This window comes from Polypterus senegalus, chromosome 6, assembly GCF_016835505.1.
Source record: "Polypterus senegalus isolate Bchr_013 chromosome 6, ASM1683550v1, whole genome shotgun sequence".
Taxonomy (NCBI): domain Eukaryota; kingdom Metazoa; phylum Chordata; class Cladistia; order Polypteriformes; family Polypteridae; genus Polypterus; species Polypterus senegalus.
In genome coordinates this window covers 60,182,559-60,205,769 of record NC_053159.1, presented here as the reverse complement: position 1 = coordinate 60,205,769, position 23,211 = coordinate 60,182,559, and the positions used below count along the sequence as shown (strand labels likewise).

Genomic DNA, 23,211 nt, shown 5'->3' with positions numbered 1-23,211 from the left:
TGGAAGGCTAGAACAATCCACCCTTTAATCCCCTGTCTTAGTAGTGTCCCCTTATTTCGAACTCTCTAAGGTTTCCTAAATTTCTGATGGAGAAAAGTGCCCTTCAGTTTATCAGTTCACTAAAAACAGTGTTTAGTCTCAGTATAAAAGTAAATCAGTTTGTTTGAAGTTATGTTAGGACAGGATTAGTTTTACACCAGGATGTATCAAAGACTGATTGCTACTCCCAAAGAATTATTATAATGTCGTGTTCCTTTAAGGTTAATTAATTGGGAGTGAAAGGGGGCAGTGAGGATCTTTGATTTTGCCTACGGGACCTTGGAAGAAAATACTTTTAAGGCTGGGTTTATACTTCATGCGACATGACGTATGCTGCAGCGGACGCTCCTGCTACACAAGTGTTGTACTGTTTATACTTGCGCGCATACTTTACGTAAATCTGAAGGAATCCACCAGGTGGCAGTGCAAGTTGTGAGCTGGAGGGCTGATCGCACCCCAAGAAAATACAGACGCCCCTGGGAAAACCACAACCCCTGAAACACTGACTACCCTCATATTTCTCCTTATCCTTGCGCTATAATGCGTAATACAAACCTTGTGCGGTACTCCGCCTTGTGCAGTGCCTGTCAGTTTTGGAATTCTTTGCTTTTATCTCTCTCTCTCTCTCTGACATTCTCTGCTCCTAGCGGAACTGTCATCTCTGACTTATCATGGAGCACGTTTAAGCTTTTGAAAAAGGAAACAAATGTTTGTTTGCAGTGTTTGAATAAAATTCCTGTTTTCTACAACCACCTGTGTCTCTGTGCAAATCCGTGACCCAAGCGTGACAAGTGGTACCAGAAGTGGGGTGGTCGCACAGATGGATACCGCTGAAGACTTATTTCAAATGGCTAAAAGTTATGCACTTAAAGACTTGAAACTAAACATGGATGACCCAATCTGTGCGCAAATTCAAGATTTGATACATAAAGTGCACTGCTGCTTTAAAGGAGACATGATGGAAAGAGTTGTCATGAATATACTTCTGACCGGGATACCTGCATTTGTTAGAGATGAATTTCTGGGTCAAGATATTAAATCATTAACGATTATGTTGAGACGATTGGAGGGTTCACAGTCCGCTTGGAGAAAGAGCGGTGGATATGGAGCTGCTTCTCAAACTGTGAACGAACGTCCAGGACATTCTCCTTGCTTCGATTGACAGCAACAACATCGACAAGCTGCAGGACCTGAAAATCGAATGGGGTCAGTTAGGACCCCGGGGAATCCAGTCGTAGAAGAGATGCCTATTTCTGAGGAAACGGCAACAGCGGACGGAGGAAACCGTTGACGTCGCAAAGGACATTTCGGAAGCAGCGCCAACCGTAGATGTTTCCGGTGTGATCAACTCGGATATTTGGCAAGAGAATGTCGCTTGTCTCCATTTCAGTCGATGGAAGTTGGACTGGCCGAGGTTTGTTGCTCAAATATTACATATTCTTCGGAAAGAAAACATGGATTGTTTATCCCGGTTAAATTGGGGGGGAGAGAAATCTCAGCACTGTTAGACCTTTGTATTGTGAGACGAGACTGTCTTGATGAAAGATCCCTTAGAGACTGTGAGACTGTAAAAATATGATGTGTACATGGTGATGTTAAAGATTATCAAACATTACTTCTTCCTTTAACTTACAGGGGTCGTCATTTTAAAGTTTGGACTGCAGTCTCAGATTCCTGCCCATGGCCATTACTCATAAGATTTAGAAATGCCCTTTTTCCTAGACTAATTAATAAATATCAGGGACCAGGAATCGAGTCCAATATTGAACTTGGGGGGGTGTTGGGGGGGGGAGAAAATCAAGATGAAGAACTAGTAGCGGCCGGGGAAAATCTAAAACCCAACTTAGATATTGAACCCGATCTCTCCAGTGAGACGGAGGTCACCCCGGACAATTTTCCAGAATCGGCTGGTCCTTCTACATCTTCCCAGATTGCAAACGCCTCCGAACATAAACCGAGCATTAACGAACAATCAGATTTTGTGCGTTTGCAGCATACTGATAGCTCATTAGAATATGCATTTAAACAGGCTCGCTCTGCTAATGACTCTTATTACCAAGAGCGTGGTTCCGGGGGTGTGAAAACCCCGCACTTTATAGAAAAGGAAGGTTGCCTTTTCAGAGTAATCTCAGATCATTTGGAGGGGGAATTTATTGAACAACTAGTAGTACCTGAAGCACATGGGGAAACTGTTTTGCATCTGGCCCATTCACACATTTTGGGAGGGCACCTCGGTGCTGACAAAACCAGAGAGTGGTTATCAAAACCATTTTATTGGCTTTATATGGGAAAAGATGTTGAACGGTTTTGCACTTCATGTCCAGACTGTCAGATTGTCTCTGCTTATAAGCCTCCTTGGGCTCCCCTTTGTCCTATGCCCATTTTGGAAGTTCTCTTTCAGCGTGTGGGATTAGATATTGTGGGCCCTTTACCTAAGACTAAGAGTGGATATCAATATTTGCTGGTGTTGGTTGATGCAACACAATATCCAGAAGTGGGGTGTTTTCGTGTACAGATGCGGCCGTTCCGGATTCCGGAAGAGCGACGAAATATTGTACGCGACGAGGTAAAAAAGATGCTGACATTGGGTGTAATTTGTGAAAGTAAAAGTGACTGGTGCAGCCCAGTCGTATTAGTCCCAAAGCAAGACTGTTCGGTTCACTTCTGTATCGATTTCAGACGCTTGAATAAGGTCTCTAAATTCGATGCCCCGTGTCGATGAACTATTGGAAAAACTGGGTCAGGCGAGCTATATCGCTACGCTAGATCTCACGAAAGGCTATTGGCAGGTGCCTTTGGAGGCTAGCAGTTGTGAGAAAACAGCATTTGCGACTCCTGACGGACTTTATGAATTTACAAGACTCCCGTTGGGTCTACACAGGGCACCTCTGACCTTTCAGAGTATGATGGATCAGCTCCTACGTTCTCACTCTGAATATGCCGGAACATATCTTGACAATGTTGTGATTTTCAGCAATGATTGGCAAACACAGTTAAAGCGGCTTCAAGCCATTCTTGAAAGCTTGAGGCAGGCTGGCCTTACTGCTAACGCTAAGAAATGTAAACTGGGCATGTCCGAGACTAATTACTTAGGCTATTCTATGGGCAAAGGTTTACTTAGGCCACAGTTAAGGAAAATAGGTCTCGGATAAACAAGCATTTTTTCCTGAGACACAGAAACAAGTACGCGCTTTTCTGGGGCTTGCTGGTTACTACAGAAGATTCATCCCAAATTTTGCACATAGAGCTGCTTCTCTTACAGAACTTACTAGAGGCAGAAAAAAACCGACCTATCTTGTGGACAGAAAATTGCGAACGTTCTTAGAGTGATCTAAAAAAGGCATTGTCTTCTTATCCGGTTCTAAGAAACCCGGATTTCACAAAACACTTTATCTTGCAAACAGACGCAAGTGCGTTTGGGGTGGGCGCAGTCCTGTCACAAATTTTTGATGGAGAGGAACATCCAATCACATATTTAAGGAAGGAAATTACTTCCTAGGGAACATAATTATTCTACAGTACAACTGGCAATATACCCGCGCTTCCCAGTGGAGAAGTAGTGTGTTAAAGAAGCAATGAAAAAGAAAAGGAAACATTTTGAAAATAACGTAACATAATTGTCAATGTAATTGTTTTGTCACTGTTGTGAGTGATGAGTGTTGCTGTCATATATATATATATATATATATATATATATATATATATATATATATATATATATATATATATATATATATATATATATATATATATATATATATATATATATATACACACACACGAGGTGTGGCAGAAAAGTAATGAGACTGGCAACACTGCAAGCGATCTGGCAACGCGCGCGCTGTTGTCCTTGATAGAGCACGTGTATCAGTACCCTCCCATAGCTCAGTGCGAGTTTCAACTCCTTCCGTTAACTACGTGATTTTTGTGACTGCTATTAGCGAAGTTGTGTTTTTGGTTGTGCGTCACGCAAAATGGAACAGCGGAATTTGGAGCAACGTTGTGCTATTAAACGGCAAGTGTGACGTTTGAAAAGTTAAAACAGGTCTATGGGGAACATTCTTTATCCCAAGCTCAAGTTTTTCGCTGGCACAAATCATTTTTGGAAGGCAGAAAACACGCTGAAGATGAACGCCGTTCAGGGAGGACTTCAACTTCGAAAACCAATGAAAACATCAAACGTGTGAACACTCTTGTGAGATCAGACCGTCGTTTAACGTTAAGAATGTTGAGTGAACAATTAAATTTGAACAGATTTACCGTTCATCAAATTTTGACAGAACATTTGCACATGCGAAAGGTCTGTACCAAAATGGTGCCAAAAAACTGCCCTCGCCATAACAGAATTTTTGACCTCAAAAGGCATTCCTGTGGTTCCCCAGCCCCCTTATTCACCTGACCTCAGTCCGTGTGACTTTTTCCTTTTTCCTAAACTGAAAAATGTCCTCAAAGGACGCCATTTGGACTTTAGAAAACATCCAAAAGAGTGTAACGGACATGCTGAAGACCATACCGTTGAAGACTTCAGCGCTGCTACCAACAGTGGGAACAACGCTCCATCGGTGTATAGCTGCCCAAGGAACTACTTTGAAGGGGATAACATTGATGTTTGAAAAAAATAAAAACGTTGGTAAATAAAAAATCAGTCTCATTACTTTTCTGCCACACCTCGTATATACACATACATCCACATATATATATCTACATATACACACATACATATACATATATATAAACATATATATACATACATATCTACATATATATATACACACACACTATATATATATATATATATATATATATATATATATATATATATATATATATATATATATATATATATATATATATATATATATATATATATATATATATATATATATATATATACAGTCTTTGGGGTGCGAGCAACTGTTGCTGGGGGTGCGAGCAACTGTTGCTGGGGGTGCCAGAATCCATGTAGGAAGAAAAATGAAAAACATTATTTGTACAAAATCTTATTTATCCATTCCTAAATAATTAAATGGGCAGGCTATTTCATGATCAGTGCAATACGCTGTTTGTTAAAACGGATGACTCCGCTCTTACGTGCAAGTCTGCCTGGATATTATGAACTATCGTATCTGTTCAAGTTCTATTTAAATTTTAAATAGAAGGAATTTTTATTTAGTCGACAGATTATTATTCCGGAATAAATCAACTCAAACCATAAATAACTTCTAATATTTTGCTCTCCATAAAAATATATCCTATCTAAATTGTACAAGTTAGAAATAAAGTAAGCATTAAAAGAACAAACATTCAAATTTCTTTACTCTTATGTAATTTTATATAAAAAATAAACCTAAATTTTAAATATCCCAAAAGATTTTGCTCTCCATAAAAATATATCTTGTCAAAATTATACAAATTCAAATATGAACATGGTGCATAACAAAACCTGAAAATATAAATAAAATGTGTTCTTTTCAGCAATAACAAATCAAATCATTCAGTTGTCTTTGCTCATATGTCATTGTATCAGAGCTGGACGCCTGGCATCTTTTTTTGGCAACAAGTTCGTTTATGTTTGGTGTGAGGTTCTGTGTTGTGGAGATTCTCAGGAAGGACTGCAGGTGCTCATCAGTGAGGCGACTCCTGTGTGCCGTTTTGTTAGTCTTCATCACTGAGAACAGCTTCTCACACAGATATGTGCTACCAAACATGCACAAGGTTCGAGCCGCATGTAGACGGAGCTGGAGCATTTTTGCGGGAATGGAGTGAATAAACTGTGCGGGCCGTGTAGTATCGTACTTTGCCGTCAGTGTGCCATTACACTGCAGCTCAATCACCTCCATCTGAATCTGCACAGGTGCAGTTTGCACATCGACGGCGAATGGGTTGCGAAACAACTCAAAATTCTTTTTTTGTTCTTGAAAGTCACCAAAGCGACATGCGAACTCAGTGCGCAGTGCGCTCAGTTTATCAGCAAAGTGCGTATTTGGGAACACCGTAGTGCCGACTTGGTTCAACATTACTTGGCAACAGGGAAAGTGGGACAAGTTGCACTGGTGCATTTGTGTCTCCCATAAAAGTAGCTTCACTTGAAATCACTTTGTGATTTTGCACGGGTAAAAACGTCTGCTGAAGTGTCAGATTCTTCTTTAACTCTTCTGCTTTCTGTATCTTGTGCATTGCATTCAGGTCTTTCAGGTTATCTTGATGTTTTGTCTCATAGTGCCGTCTTAGATTAAATTCTGTAATTACAGCCACATTAGCACCACAAATGAGACACACGGGTTTACCGGCAATGTCAGTAAACATATACTCAGCCTCCCATCGGTTTTTAAAGGCTCTATGTTCAGAATCACCTTTTCTCTTCGCATCGTGTGGGCTAGCTTCACAATAACTTGCAGCATAATAAGCTAGACTTGATTAACGCGGTAAGTGTTCGGCAAGGCAGCTGATGAGCTGCATTATGGGATCTGTAGTTTATTGTGTTACCAGCGCTTCATATACCCGGGCTTTAATAACAATAATACAGTATATAAAATGATCTCGCGCGGATATAATTACACGCCGGGCGGATGTGGCCCTGCCCTTGAGTTTGACACATATGGACTAAATAGAACTTGAAAAGATATATTTTTTCAAATGTGATCGCAATTCAGATAGAGTTGACGGCACTACAGCCTGCATGCCTCAATAGTCATCCTCCCTCGCCTTACTTTTTACCATTCATCTAATGAATACACTGAGTATGGCTTTACCAAAACAATCATTGATGGCGAATAAAGTATCCATTATTCGAGTATGTAGATCGGGTTATATATATATACATATATATATACCCGCGTATCGCAGCGAGAAGTAGTGTGTTAAAAAGCTAGAAAAGAAAAGGGAACATTTTAAAAATAACGTAACATGACTGTCAATATACAGTATTTGTTTTGTGAGTGTTACTGAGTGTTGCTGTCATCAAGGATTTGATTATCATTATTTCTTTCAATCAGGTTCGTATTTGTAGGATGTGTTGTGTTCAAGTTACATTCCGTGTTTGTCAATCGTTGTAAAGATGGCAGGTTTCATTCATCGATTCGTTTCTTACTGCATCAATAAACAGCTCGTCTTCTTCTTTATCTGAGACCTGACACACTGCATGCACGGGTTTTTTACACTGTCTTCCTTTAGCGGGACATTGACTTTTCCAACGTGTGCTTTGTTTCCGCAGTAGTTGGATTTATGAACATGCTTGTATGTATGAGACGCTTCATATTTTTGCTGCCTTTTCAATTGTGTAATTCGGTTTTGTTCAGCTCTTTGGAACTGTTGCCTTTTATCTCTGCACTGCGCCAGTTCACGTGAGCCACTCGGTGTACATGCATCGAAGGTTCCCAGCTGTGCTGGTGCCATCTCGCTATGTCCATGGCTATATTTAATGTTACCTTAGTCCTGGCACTTAAAACTTTCTCTCGCAGTTTCGCTGAGTTTGTGTCAAACACCACCCTGACCATCTCATCTTCCTCTCCATAAACACAGTCCTTCACCCGTGAATATTTACCCGTGGCAGTTTGCTATTGGATTGCCGCTGACGGACGGCCTTATATGGGCAGGCACTAAATTACAAACGCCAGCGGCAGCCTGTCTATGTACTTAATTTAAAGTGTAGGTTTACATCGTGCTTTGTTTCCGAAGTAGCAGAACTCATGAATATGGTTGTATATGTCACTCGCTCGCTTCTCATTGTTTCGCTGCCTTCACAATTATATAATGCATGTTTTCTTCAGCGCTTTTTGAGGTCTTCCTGGTTTTCTATGTACTGCGTGATTACGTGGGAGGCGTGATGATGTCACACTAAACTCCCCCCACGGCGTTGAAGCTCATCTCCATTACAGTAAATGGAGAAAAACTGCTTCCAGTTATGACCATTACGCATAGAATTTCGATATAAAACCTGCCCAACTTTTGTAAGGAAGCTGTAAGGAATGAACCTGCCAAATTTCAGCCTTCCACCCACACGGGAAGTTGGAGAATTAGTGATGAGTCAGTGAGTGAGTGAGTGAGTGAGTGAGTGAGTGAGTGAGTGAGTGAGTGAGGGCTTTGCCTTTTATTAGTATAGATTGAGAAAGAATGCTTGGCAATTAGGTGGGCTGTGGAAGCGCTTCGCTATTACTTGTGGGGACACAACTTCACTCTGGTAACTGATCATGCTCCACTTCAATGGTTATACCGACAGAAAGATGCAAACTCTCGCCTAATGAGATGGTTTCTGGGCTTACAACCTTTCGGTTTCACAGTAAAGCACCGACCAGGTTCTGAACATGTCAACGCAGACGTATTATCACACCTACATTAACATGAACCTGGTACAGAGAGTCGCTTGATTCACAAGAATGTGAATAAAGCTGAGGGGGAGGGTGTGAGCTGGAGGGCTGATCGCACCCCAAGAAAATACAGACGCCCCTGGGAAAACCACAACCCCTGAAACACTGACTACCCTCACATTGCTCCTTATCCTTGCACTATAATGCGTAATACAAACCTAGCGCGGTACTCCACCAACTTAAAAGCCTTGTGCAGCACCTGTCAGTTTTGGAATTGATTGTTTGCTTTTATCTCTCTTTCTCTCTCTGACATTCTCTGCTCCTAGCGGAACTGTCATCTCTGACTTGTCATGGAGCATATTTAAGCTTTTGAAAAAGGAAACAAATGTTTGTTTGCAGTGTTTGAATAAAATTCCTGTTTTCTACAACCACCTGTGTCTCTGTGCAAATCTGTGACCCAAGCATGACAGAGTGCTGAACTAGCCTGTTTGCAGTCCAGAGCTTTCACCAGTTGGCACATCATGTAACGAAAAATACAACAAAGATGACCCAGGACTTTTAAGCAGCTAGAATCCTATTATCAGACAAGAATGGGAAAAGTCCAGCAGCTGGTCTCCTCAGTTCCCAGATGTTTACAGACTTTTGTTAAAAGAGGAGATGATGCTACAGAGTGGTGTCCACTCTTTTTTGAGACGTGTTGCTGCCATCAAATTCAAAATGACCTTATTCTTTTCTTAAAAGGGTACACTTTCTCAGTTTAAACATTTGATATGTTTTCTATGTTCTATTGTAAATAAAATATGGGTTTATAAGATGTTTTTTATTTACATTTTACATCTCATCCCAACTTTTTTGGAATTGTACATAGTGACATATCTTGGGGACACATGATGTGATGACTCACGCATGTAACTATTTAGATCACTTAGCAATTATTGTAATGTGTGGGGACATGACAAACATATTAAACCTTAAAGTAATAACTAAGATACAGGCTGCATCATAGTTCTCTTTTAAGAGGACCAATTCTGCATATTTCCCCTAAAGAACTTTTTTAGTTTTTCATCAGTTTATATTGGCTACCTGTTGAGAACTGGCCAACAGATCAGGAATATCTCAGCCAAGCTTCTCTCCATCAAGCTTGCTGTGCTGGAAGCCATTACACAACTGACAAAGTACTTCATTGTTTTTGTAAAGTACACATACATAAAACATGTTTTTGCCAACAAAAAAGAGCAACATGCAGTAATATCTGGTTTTCCTAACGTAATCGGAGCACTTTAATGGACTCGTACTGTAATAAGATCACCTAATAAGAATGAAGCTGCTTTGTTAACGATAAGCAGTGATATTCTATTAATCCACATCATCTGTGATGTCAATGAGTTTTGAGGCACATCCAATTACGAACATTTACAAAATGATTGTGATTTACAAAATACAAATTGTATAGAAATAAGTATGCCAAGTAAAATAAATCAAGATTAAAATTTTTGCCATGCACATTTTTTGTTTTGTGGCATATGTATATTTTCACGCTTGAATTCAAGCAGTTTTATAAAGAAGTCTTACCTCTTGCTATGCCCCAATTTTTTTTTTTATTTTAACCTTCAGAGACATGTTCCCAAACCAAGTTCCATTTTCTTTGTGTGCCTTGTTGCCTTTTTTCATCACACATTGCAGACCTCTTGTGGACGCTGGCCAACATTATGCCCAGGCAGAGATCCTGGATGGTGTAATTTTATATAATGTATATAGAATATACTAAGTGGGATGAGGTCACAACTTCAAAAATGAAAGTACCTATTCTGAACAAAGATCCTTTTTTTTTTTTTTTAAATAAAACTTGTTGCATGGCACTTTTGAACTGCTGTGCAGGTGTTGCTGTTTTGCTCCCTTCAGCCACTATGACACTCTATGCTTCATGGTGGTCCAGATAGAACTATTCTTTCCATCACCATCAGGCTCAAAATGATTACATTCATTTGAATTCTGCATTTATGTTGCTCATATCCACTAAGCTTAAAAAAAAAAAAAAAATTAGATGCTGCATCGGTGGCATCATGTGAGTGCTCAAAATGTTTCTGGAAAGTTTCAGATTCTGAAGCATTTCGGATTTTGGAATATTCAGCCTGCCACATGATCAATAGTCCGCAGCTCCAGTGACCTAATAATAGTATTATTACTTATTACAGTAATTGCCTGGTACCTTTATCTAAAGTGACCTACAACATTTGAGATACAATTGGTTATATTTATTTCACTTTTCCAGTTGGAACACAGGCAGGTGGGGACTTGCTCATGGTCACACAGTGTCAGCAGCAGGATTCACACCCACAACATTAAGGTCTGAAGTCCTAGGTTCAAAGTCTTAATCATTACACCACACTGCTTGCTAATAATATTCGCCTTTGGTAAAAGCCCTACAAATATCGTATACAGAAAATTTCTTAGATGAAGCCAGAAAACACAGGTTGTAGACAGTTGTAGATAAAAGGCAGGACATATTCTTCAATTTAATAAGCAGTAAGAAATAAAAGAGTACTCCATAGTTGAGACCAACAATTAAAACTTGATATAAAAAAAAAGATCAGAAATACTAAAAGTCACAAGACAAATATTACAGAAAAATGTGAACAATGAACTGAAGAGATTCTTCAACTAACTGCTTCAGAGAGTTCATTAGGTCATTAGCATGGCTTGAAATTCATTTTTGAAATTGTGTTAAATGTAACACAAGGAGGGATTTTATACTCCAATTTAAAAAAAAAGCTTCAATATTAATATTTGAAGGATTTTTTCAAATGTCACAATTTATTCTTTCTGATGGTTAAAGTAATTTAAACAATATACAGTACATATTTATCAGCTAGTCTTTCAAATAATTTATTTCTGCTATTTTAACTTAAACGTAGTAACTCTTTAATTTTGCATTTTGAGAGATCTACTCAATGTTGTGGCATCCGGCTGGGGAGGAGTCCCTTCGGCCCGCAGAGTCATCTTTATTACAGGTGCTACGTGCTCTCGCCATCGGGTTGGAGAAGCTGAAGGGGAAGGCGGTCGCGTCATCGGAGACGCCGTGTGATACGGAGGAACGGCACGATGCTGGAGCCTTTGGCCAGGAGAGTACTACGGGGAAGGTGAGTCTTGCCCTCCCCGTATAGTATGAGGGGGAATTCGAGGAAAACTGCTGTGACTGTAATAAGAGTGACCGGCAACAAGTAGGCAATTCCCCAACAGTGGACGCGGCAGTGCAGACTGCCTGCGGAGCGAGGAGAGCGAGATCGCACGGGTTGGCAGGACAGGGGCTGATGAGTGCCCTGGGTCCTAGCGCCCTGCGCTCCAAGCCTGCGGCAGTCTCCTGTCGCTCTGCAGGGGCGCAAACGGGGCTGAATTTGAGCTTTCACCATGCTCAGACCCAGACCGTCCAAGAGGAGAAGGAGGAACCGAGGGGTGAATGCCGGTTCCTCCGATAGGATGGAACGTGTCGCTGGGTGCGCGCGTCCAGTGAAGGGCCGTCCTCTGTGGAGGCAGAGGGAAACCCCTGGGCGGGTGGAGGAGCCGCCTGTGAGAGCAGTCCCGCCAAGGACGACCGGACGGGCATGATTAAGCAGAGGTCAGTTAATCAAATAAAAAAGGGGTGAAACTGAATATGAATTCACTAAAAAATCCAAGTTAACTTCCTGAATTGTAGTATTGATATAAATGTTAAGGATATAATTCAGCCTGTTTTTGACTTTTAACAAAGTTTAGTCGAGTTTCTTCTAAAGTGCAGAATACCAGCAACATCTTCAACCCCTGATACACACTTTCACAGCTCCACTGAAAAACTGTCTGCCAGCCTCTGCAGTTGCACGTTAAGAGCAACAGCAAAAGGTAGGCTTGTATACTATTAATGCAAGCTTAACAAAATCTTAATTAAAAAAACTAATTCCTAAGTAACAAATAAAGCACAATTATAAAAAAAGAAATTTTAAAAAAAGATGTTGAATATTTCTCCAACAAACAAAAAGAAATATGAGCGGGAAATTAGTGTATTAAAAACTAGAATTTGTGGTAATCACTACATTCTTGTGGGATACCTGTAACCCAGCATCACATTTCAAGCCGTGGTCAGTAATAAAAAAAATGGTCAAGGAAGCTGTGAAGTGTATTAGGAATAGTGAGCTAAAGTATACAGACAGCGAGAAAGCAACTACTCTAAATTTGTATTTTTATGATGTTTTCACATGTGAAGATTAAGCCTTTTAAGGCAGAATTCACTGATATGGAAATTGTACAGAGATGTGCTGTCTAGATCTAGATTCAAAAATGCTGAAAAAATACACACACACAGGAAATGTATTTTGCAAAAAATCACTGCACACTGAAGAAAATAGTACAAACTGCAAGCTACAGTAGCAAATGATGTTTCATTATATTAAAGAGATGATCCAGAAACTATAGATGAGTAAACTTAACATGCAACGGTTAACTAATAAAAGTATTAATTAAGTGAAATACTGAGCATCACATGGCAATGACAAATATATAACTGGGTGTAAATGAAAAGATGATGCTTCAATACTAAAATTCCAAGAGACTCTAAAAAATCATATGATCAAAGATAATAATGTATATGATATTATTTCCTGATAAATTAAGGAGCCCCACATGAAAGGCTTGTGATGAAACCTGAAGATGTGGGAGCTCAGTATAGGTGCAAAACTGGCTCAAACACAAGAAACAAAAAGTAATGGGGGAGGAACCTTTATCAGGATGAGGTGGTGATAAGAGTAGTCTCATAAAGGCATCAGTGGTAGGGGCTGATGCTCTTTTTGAGATATACAAAGGGCCTTGATAAGAATACATATAATAGGTTGGTTAAGGTAGCAGGTGGCACTAAATTAGGTTGAATGGCAGTTTAAACTAGAATCAGTCTAGTCATTACAGATGGACCTGGAAAGAATTCAGACTTTAGCAAATTTTCAGCAGACAAAATTTCATTAAAGTATATATAAAGCAAGCAAAACTGTTATATCTGAATACACAATGGGACGTTTCACACTTGAAAGTACACCTTATGAAAAAGGCCTAGGAGTTGTAGTGGACTTTGTACAATCAACATCACACAGTGTACAGAAGTGATTAATAGGACTAGTAGGGTGTTAGGTTATACAGTTGAATGTGACGAATACAAGTCAATGGAGGTTATAATTAAGTTATACAGTATGTTGCACATGTGTCAAATATCTGGAATACAACCCGTTTTTGTTTTCTGTATTGGAAGAAAGACATAGCAGCAGAAGAGAACATCCAAATAAGACCAAATAGATGGATTTCAGGAATGCAAGGCATGAGCAATGATGATAAACTGAGAGAGTCAAACACTTCCAGTCTAAGCAAACAGAGATTAAGATGTTATATAACAGAACTATAGTGAGAAGTCAAGCAAAATGACACCTTTTATTGGTTTGCCTGAAGGAGCCCGAGTTGCCTTGAAAGCTTGCATATTGTAATCTTTTTAGTTAGCCAATAAAATGTGTTATTTTGCTTGACTTCACACTACATTCACAATAGCTAACACGGTATGGCACCCTAGAACTAAATAATAGAAGTATTTACTATTATGAAAGGAATTAGCAATGTGCATCCTGGATGATATTTTAAAATGAGTTTGTCAACAAGAACATAAAAATAAAGATGCAAATGTAAGGGTAAATTTCACATGAATGTCTGATTTATTTTCTTAACACTGGGAACCATAAACACTTGGAAGATGTTACCAAGAAGCTGTGGTAGATGATACCTTTGGGGTTCTTAAAAACAACTACCGGTAATTAGGTGAATAGAATTGACAAGCATTGTTGAGGTGACTCACCATTTTCTTGTCAAAAGTGTTCTAATGGTTTTGCCAACAATCAAACTTTATTTTATTTACCACTTTCAAGAGATTATACCATCATAAAATAAACTGTCTGTATACAGGACATTATTATACCTCTGACCCCATAAATCCATCACCTGTTTACTTATTTATCATGCATCATTTTGAAGCTAGCTGCACTCAAAATGCCACTTTACAAATTCTGTCTGATTAGTTTGAAAAAAATGCCTTTGGACTTTTAATAGCAAAAAATGGCATGGATTTGTGCTGGCTTGTAAAACTTTTACCTTCTTTCACAAGACAAGCAGAACTGCATTAAAAATCTACTTGTTTGGTCTTTTGACCTTTTTATTTGAGATCCTACCAATACATTGTATTTGCTACTCAAATTATTTTTCTTAAATCGAGTACTTTGTTACATACAGGTGTTCAAGTACTCATTTTCCTATGCCAATCATTAACATTTATGGTGTGTGTGTTTTTTTTTTTTAAGAATTAGATTGTTCTGCTTGCATTGGATAAAGAATACTGTCTATAATAGGATCATATTTATACGTTTTTACTTTCTCATATGCATAGTATAGAGAACGTATAGGACCTAGAGATTTTGGTGAATCTTGATGTTTTAGACCTTCCTTAAAATTATGTGTCTGTGTGAAAACACGATAACTCAAAACGCTTTGACCTAGGTCAATGAGATTTTGTACACCTGCTTTATATCAAAAATAAGGAATCCTATCAACTTGCAGAATACTTTCACAAATTTTCAAGTACTCTATGGTTATAATTACAGATAGATATTCAAATTTTGTATAGATATTTACAATGATATAAAGAAAACAGATATGAAATTTGAAAAATGACTCACCCGGAAGTAGCATTTTACTTAAATAACCATCCGAACTTTTGGAATCATGTAAATATAAATGTGTACTTGATATTAAAAACTGTATTCAATATAACACATATCCTTTCAATACCTATTATTAATTTTAATGTATACATCATCAGTTTAACATTAACATGTAAACATTGAACATGCCATGTACTGTAAATATAAAGACGTAATGGGAACAATAAGTTATGTCCCCGTCGTGTTTATGGTAATACATTTAATTCTACAATTTTTTTTTCGCCATCATTATCATAATTAAATATAGCTAAATGCAGCGTTACCTATATCAATTTATTGCAACAGAGATTACATAATACTAACACTTTTTCTATGCTTTTAGGTGACCATAACTCTTTTTACTTTGCACGTAACCTAGGTAATGCGTATGTAATCATGAAAAAATTCCACCACCATTTTCAACCTCCCCAAGTGTGAAAATATCATTTTAATATACAGTTTTCATTAAAAACAGAGATAAATGATTGTGTATCGATGTTATCAATTAGTTATAATGAGAAACAAAGAGATATAATATTTGAGAAATATTGAGCAACTGGAAGTGTTTCTGATTACCTTTTCCTCTATCTCAGTATATGAAAAATTCGAGGGGAGCACACTCCCGATTTTTCAACATATGAAACCATTAGTCTTCAGAAAATTCAAGTAAGTGCAATAGACATTACTGATACACTGTAAAGCTTTCAGCACAAAAACAATACAGTTATACTAGGGTAAACCTAACCCCTGGTGCCCAGACTGTAGACAATGTTTAAGTAGCATGTGTATAATAATCAAATGTGAAAATCCTTCAAGATTTAAAGGTAGATTCATGCCACTTGGCATAATTAATCAAGTCAGGTAGATCTTAACCATACCTGCTTTCTTTCCAGGTTTTCTGTGGTGGGGTTTTGCGCCGCCACCACCACCACCTGATCAAGGCACTGTGCAACCATCTGTGATGCTCAAATGAAGGTTTGTGCCCCAGCTATTCATGGGACCCACTGCATCTCACCCTGTGGAACGAAGCCTGGAAACAAATAGGAGTGACCGAAGTACATTTACGATAGGTGGAATGCCCAGTGAAGGCTTGGTGGTGTTTAGACCTTTGAATCCCTGTAGAGTATTTCTTTTGTGTCTTCTGTTCTTCCAGTCAAATGATCTTATCACTAGACTTACTCATCTTTAGAAACTCAAAATAATACATAAAGACTCTATTTTTACACCAACTATAAATCCACATTACTGTCTGTATGCTTGAATTGATTTATTTTTTATTAGTCATTATTATTCCTAATTTACTTTTTCTTTTCTTGAAACTACTTCTTTGACATTGTATAAAACACTTTGAGCTATATTCTTTTAATAAAAATGTGATGTAGAAACAAATGTTGTTATTGTGCATTACAAGCTGCCACCACACCCTCAACTCAACTCCCAGCTTGTCGCATAGAACCTTTAACTGCTACTAGGATATTGCAAATAAGCATTCTGTGCATGTGGTTTTCATAAATTCAATCTACAGTATATATGATTGACAAAAAATCTGCTTAAATAAAATAGTTCTTGTGTTAAAAAATATTGTACATCAACTTATATTTCATCTTACAACGTGCATTAATAGTAATATATGAAGTGTGGACTGCTAAAACTCGAGTATACAAGTTTAGTATGTGTTCTTTCAACATATTGCCGTTTTATTTCCGTCTTTCCCGTGCATTTAAAAAATTGATTCATAACATAAAAGTACTATCACTCCAAACACTTTGCTTTTTGGTGATGTAAACAGCTGCAAACTGGAAAAAATAATGTTCATGGTGAATTCGTGTACTATGTAACAACTGTCTGTAGCTGGTGTGTAAATGGGTTGGTTTTGTTTTTTTTCTTGCATTATTCCTGGCAAATTTGAAAAGCGGTAAATATTTTCGTCAGACTACCAGCTACATCTGTTTTCCAAGGTTATTACGTGCAGTACACCACAATAAACATAAGCAAGAATGGTCACAATTCATATATTATACACGCTCACAAAATACGAGGATTCTCCTTACTACAACAATAGTAGCTTTATGGCAATTTTAATGTGGCACATGAACCCTTAGCATTGATGTTTAAACTTATTAGTTGTGAATGCTTAAAAATTTTCCTGCAAATTCACCCAACAATAACTCACTGGAATCTCTTCAATACGAACCCTGGGGAAAATGGGGATCTGCTGTCATCATTACATTGGCGCTTTGCTTCAGTGTTTTTGTCCTTCTAGTTAATAATGCACAATACTCAGGGGTGTTCACGGCGGTTCCTGCACAGGCGGGCGAGTCCTCTACGGACTGCCTTCCGTCTAACCCAACGAGATAAAAATAAATGAGATTTTCACCCATTGTACCAGTTCCTCAGGCGTCCGGGTATCTCCGTCTCCGCAACAACAGCAACAACAACACCGACAAGCCCCGCTACACGCCATCTTCAGACTGTCCAGTTAACCGCGCCTCTGCTCTTCTCATGTGATCGGACACAATCAGGCTGCGAGGGTCGTGTCACGTGACGAGGCTGCGCTGGGTACCTCCTGCTTTCCATCACAACGTTCGCTCGCTCCCTGTAGCTGTTAGAAAGTCAGTGAACTGAAGTGTGGTTTATTTAGAATCATATGATGTAAGTACAAGTACAGTATATTGAAATGCTGACTCACATATTAATCATTTACAGACTCAAACGCGTGGAATACTCTTTGTACATCTACCATTTTTGCAAAAAAATCTTAGTTAACACAAGGAGCAACTGGATTCTCTTGTTTATGCATTGGTTCAAACATAACACTCCGACGGGTTCAGTTTGAATGTACTTGTTTCAGTATTGGCTCGATATGGTTACTGATGCATTGTACACCACGTCCAGAATGACCTTCTAAATCCAATGATTTTTAAAAATAAAATATTTTTTAAATAAAAGTTGGGGAAAAAAATTTAAACAAAGACCTATCTTTTTCTGCGACCTTTTGTATAACGTAACCATAACCAAGTGCTGCAAAAAATGAAGTACTTCCTTTGAAAAGTGCTTTATAATATTAATAATAACCCACAGATCACAGACTAGTTTAAAGAACAATGAGACTGATAGAATCTGTGGACTTTGGTGTGCGGACAGGAGCACAGTGATGGAGAAGGTTACTGAGGTAGTCAAGTGCAAGGCCATTTAAAGCTTTATAGGTTAATAAGAGAATTTTTATTCAGTTCTGCAACACACAGGGAGCAAGTGAAAGTGAAGCAGATTGGGTGTTATGTGCTGGCTGTTGTGGGTCTGTCACGAATCTTCCAACAGAGTTTTATTCCAACTGGAGCTGTGATAGCAGATTAGAAGGGGCACCTACCAGTAGGGAATTACAGTAGTTCATGCAGTATGTAATACAAGCATGGACAAGCTTCTCAGCAATAGAAACGGAGAGTAAAGAGCAAACATGGTATGTATTACGGAGGTGCAGGTAAGAAAGTTTCTTAATGTGCTTTATGTTGGAACTAGCAAAATACCCGCGCTTCGCAGTGGCGAAGTGCTGCCTTACATTTTTTATTAAGAAGAAAATTAAACCTTTTTAAACTGAGGGAAAATATACCAATATTTGTTAAGGATCTCTTTGTATACCACATTGTCATTTCAGCCCTCCAGTTGTAATATGACCAAACTCTGCGCTGAGCTTACTCTTGAGCATGCAACGTACAGTTGGCCATGTGAAAAGTAATCTGGTTTCAAATCTCACAGCTTGGATTGCTTCTATCATAATCGGTTTGAGTTTCATGGTTTGTTTCAATTACGACAGTATTTGCAGGACCTGTTGTGTTGAAGTGACATTCGGCATCTGTCAAGCGTTGTAAGCATACAACTGGTTTCATCGATAACTTCACATCCAGCTTTTGAGAGTTTAAACATTCATAAACATCAAAGTGTCCACTACTGAAATTGTCACCTGTGAATCTAAGATGTTTAAGAGGCATTGGCGGTTGTCCAAAGGTGTAAAATATTTGGCTATTTTGGTACACTTGAAAGCGACAAGCGAACAATTCAGCGGCAGCCATCAACTCACATGCAGAACCATAGGTGAAGGGCTTAAGCATTCCACTCTTATAGTGCTCCTATGTAGTATAATTATCTCCTGTACCGTCATCAGTCCACAACTTGAACCTGTTCCAGTCATTCAATACATAAGACACAATGTTCCTCCGGATATCAAGAGTGAGCCTGATATGGCCGTGCAATATGTAACAAAGAGAATGGAAAAGGCAGGTGCCATCTCCGGGCATGGAAACCACTCGGTAAGTGACAGTTCTTTGATCGATGGTGATCACCTCGATAGACATGTTAATAGGGGTATGGTTGGACGATAAAGGAAATGGGTACCTGAACAATGTAAAGGAAGTCTAAAATACCTACACCATAACTATAATCGTAATAAACGAACAATAAAACAGCGGAGAAGCCGTTGATTAAATAAAAAGGCTGTAGTTATCAGCAGGGAGACGTGAATCCCATGGCGAAGCAAGGAAGGGAATGTAGAGACTGGAGCGACGGACAGCCGTATATAGGCAGGCAGCCAACAACGTGGGAGGTGTTGGGATGGGGGACCCAACACCGCCTCACACGGTGACCGAGCTGCAGGCTATGGATGTATATATGTACGTAAGTAGGATTCAGTTAGCGTTGGGAACCTGCATACCAAATTTCTTGAAGATGGGCCCATATGTAAAAAAGACTGTTGGAAAATTCAATATGGCGGCCAACAGTGACGTTATACCACCAAAATAAGTATGTACATTGGTTTTGGATAGCGCAGGGAAGCCGCCTACCAAATTTCGTGAAGATGGGGCCATAAATAAGAAAGTTCAACATGGTGAACGTTGTCAACCGTTTTGACCGTTAATCATAGAATTTCGAAATGAAACCTGCTTAACTTTTGTAAGTAAGTTGTAAGGAATGAGCCTACCAAATTGTAGCCTTCTACCTACACAGAAAGTTGGAGAATTAGTGACGTTGGAAAGTTCAATATGGCGACCGACAGTAGTGTCATACCACCGAAATAAGTACATACATTGGTTTCGGTTAGCGCAGGGAAGCTGCCTACCAAATTTCATGAAGATGGGGCCATAAAGAAGAAATTTCAACATCGCGAATGTTGTCGACCATTATGACCGTTACGAGTAGAATTTTGAAATTAAACCTGCTTAACTTTTGTAAGTAAGCTGTAAGGAATGAGCCTACCAAATTTTAGCCTTCTACCTACTCAGGAAGTTGGAGAATTAGTGACGTTGGAAAGTTCATTATGGCGGCCTACAGTGGTATCATACCACCGAAATAAGTACGTACATTGGTTTCGGTTAGCGCAGGGAAGCCGCCTACCAAATTTCGTGATGATGGGGCCATAAATAAGAAAGTTTAACATGGCGGACGTTGTCGACCGTTATGACCGTTACGCGTAGAATTTCGAAATAAAACCTGCTTAACTTTTGTAAGTAAGCTGTAAGGAATGAGCCTGCCAAATTTCAGCCTTCTACCTACACAGGACGTTGAAAAATGAGTGACGTTGGAAAGTTCAATATGGCGGTCGAAAGTGGCATCATACCACCAAAATAAGTACATACATCAGTTTCGGTTAGCGCAGGGAAGCCTACCAAATTTTGTGAAGATGGGGTCAGCCTTCTACCTACATGGGAAGTTGGAGAATTAGTGATGAGTCAGTGAGTGATTCAGTCAGTCAGTCAGTGAGGGCTTTGCGTTTTATTAATATAGACTAGCAAAATACCCACGCTTCATAGCGGAGAAGAAGTGTGTTAAAGAAGTAATGAAAAAGAAAAGGAAACATTTTAAAAATAACATAACATGATTGTCAATGTAATTGTGTTGTCATTGTCATGAGTGTTGCTGGCATATATATATATATATATATATATATATATATATATATATATATATATATATATATATATATATATATATATATATATATATATATATACACAAACTGGATTCCAAAAAAGTTGGGACACTATACAAATCATGAATAAAAACTGAATGCAATGATGTGGAGGTGCCAACTTCTAATATTTTATTCAGAATAGAACATAAATCACGGAACAAAAGTTTAAACTGAGAAAATGTATCATTTTAAGGGAAAAATATGTTGATTCAGAATTTCATGGTGTCAACAAATCCCAAAAAGTTGGGACAAGGCCATTTTCACCACTGTGTGGCATCTCCCTTCTTCTTACAACACTCAACAGACGTCTGGGGACCGAGGAGACCAGTTTCTCAAGTTTAGAAATAGGAATGCTCTCCCATTCTTGTCTAATACAGGCCTCTAACTGTTCAATCGTCTTGGGCCTTCTTTGTCGCACCTTCCTCTTTATGATGCGCCAAATGTTCTCTATAGGTGAAAGATCTGGACTGCAGACTGGCCATTTCAGTACCCGGATCCTTCTCCACGCAGCCATGATGTTGTGATTGATGCAGAATGTGGTCTGGCATTATCTTGTTGAAAAATGCAGGGTCTTCCTGAAAGAGATGACGCCTGGATGGGAGCATATGTTGTTCTAGAACCTGAATATATTTTTCTGCATTGATGGTGCCTTTCCAGACATGCAAGCTGCCCATGCCACACGCACTCATGCAACCCCATACCATCAGAGATGCAGGCTTCTGAACTGAGCGTTGATAACAACTTGGGTTGTCCTTGTCCTCTTTGGTCCGGATGACATGGCGCCCCAGATTTCCAAAAGAACTTTGAATCGTGACTCGCCTGACCACAGAACAGTCTTCCATTTTGCCACACTCCATTTTAAATGATCCCTGGCCCAGTGACAACGCCTGAGCTTGTGGATCTTGCTTAGAAATGGCTTCTTCTTTGCACTGTAGAGTTTCAGCTGGCAACGGCGGATGGCACGGTGGATTGTGTTCACTGACAATGGTTTCTGGAAGTATTCCTGAGCCCATTCTGTGATTTCCTTTACAGTAGCATTCCTGTTTGTGGTGCAGTGTCATTTAAGGGCCCGGAGATCACGGGCATCCAGTATGGTTTTACGGCCTTGACCCTTACGCACAGAGATTGTTCCAGATTCTCTGAATCTTCGGATGATGTTATGCACAGTTGATGATGATAGATGCAAAGTCTTTGCAATTTTTCGCTGGGTAACACCTTTCTGATATTGCTCCACTATCTTTCTGCAACATTGTGGGAATTGGTGATCCTCTACCCATCTTGGCTTCTGAGAGACACTGCCACTCTGAGAAGCTCTTTTTATACCCAATCATGTTGCCAATTGACCTAATTAGTGTTAATTGGTCTTCCAGCTCTTCGTTATGCTCAAATTTACTTTTTCCATCCTCTTATTGCTACTTGTCCCAACTTTTTTGGGATTTGTTGACACCGTGAAATTTTGAATCAACATATTTTTCCTTTAAAATGATACATTTACTAGGATTAAACATTTGATCTGTCATCTACGTTCTATTACAAATAAAATATTGACATTTGTCATCTCCACATCATTGCATTCAGTTTTTATTCACAATTTGTTTAGTGTCCCAACTTTTTTGGAATCCGGTTTGTATATATATATTGTGAACTTGACCCGGACACAGACAGGCGGACATCTTGTTAAAACACCACCACACATTTATTATACACAATATTTACAATAATAGGTCACTAAGACCCCAGTCCATTGGTCACAAAGACCTAGTCACGTGCACAAACCCCCAAACCAATCACAGTCCTGGCCACAATGCCTTGTCTTCGGGCCACCTCCACAGCTCCTCTTGCCTCGTCCTCCTTCCACCCGACTCTAGCCTCGAATGAATGGATACGGCCCCTTTTATAGAGGACCCGGATGAGCCCCAGGTGTTCCCGGCAATCTTCTGGCCACCCCAGCGTGGCGGAAGTGCCGGCTGTCCTCCTGGCTGCTCTCCGGGCGCCGTCATAAATCTTCCCCCCAGCACTTCCTGGTGTGGCGGAAGTGCTGGGGTAACAGGTCCCAAGGCACTGGGGCCTCCTGGCGGTGACCACGGGCCCCTACAGGGAAAGGCTTCCATGCCCTTGACCCGTGGCCCCCAAAGCAACCTGGAAG

At 39.4% G+C, this 23,211-nt stretch overlaps 1 protein-coding gene across 2 annotated transcripts in view; it reads right to left on the bottom strand.

The window, feature by feature from the left end:
• The window catches only part of clcn6 (chloride channel 6), a 245,446-nt gene extending 227,837 nt beyond the window's left edge, over positions 1-17,609 (bottom strand). The window contains exon 1 of one of the 2 annotated variants that reach the window (XM_039756073.1): positions 17,481-17,609. In XM_039756073.1, coding sequence (XP_039612007.1) covers positions 17,481-17,567 — 87 coding nt within the window. In that variant the 5' untranslated portion in view covers positions 17,568-17,609. The remainder of the gene's footprint in view (positions 1-17,480) is intronic. The other variant, XM_039756074.1, reaches the window with a different exon arrangement.
• Positions 17,610-23,211: the final 5,602 nt, after the last annotated feature.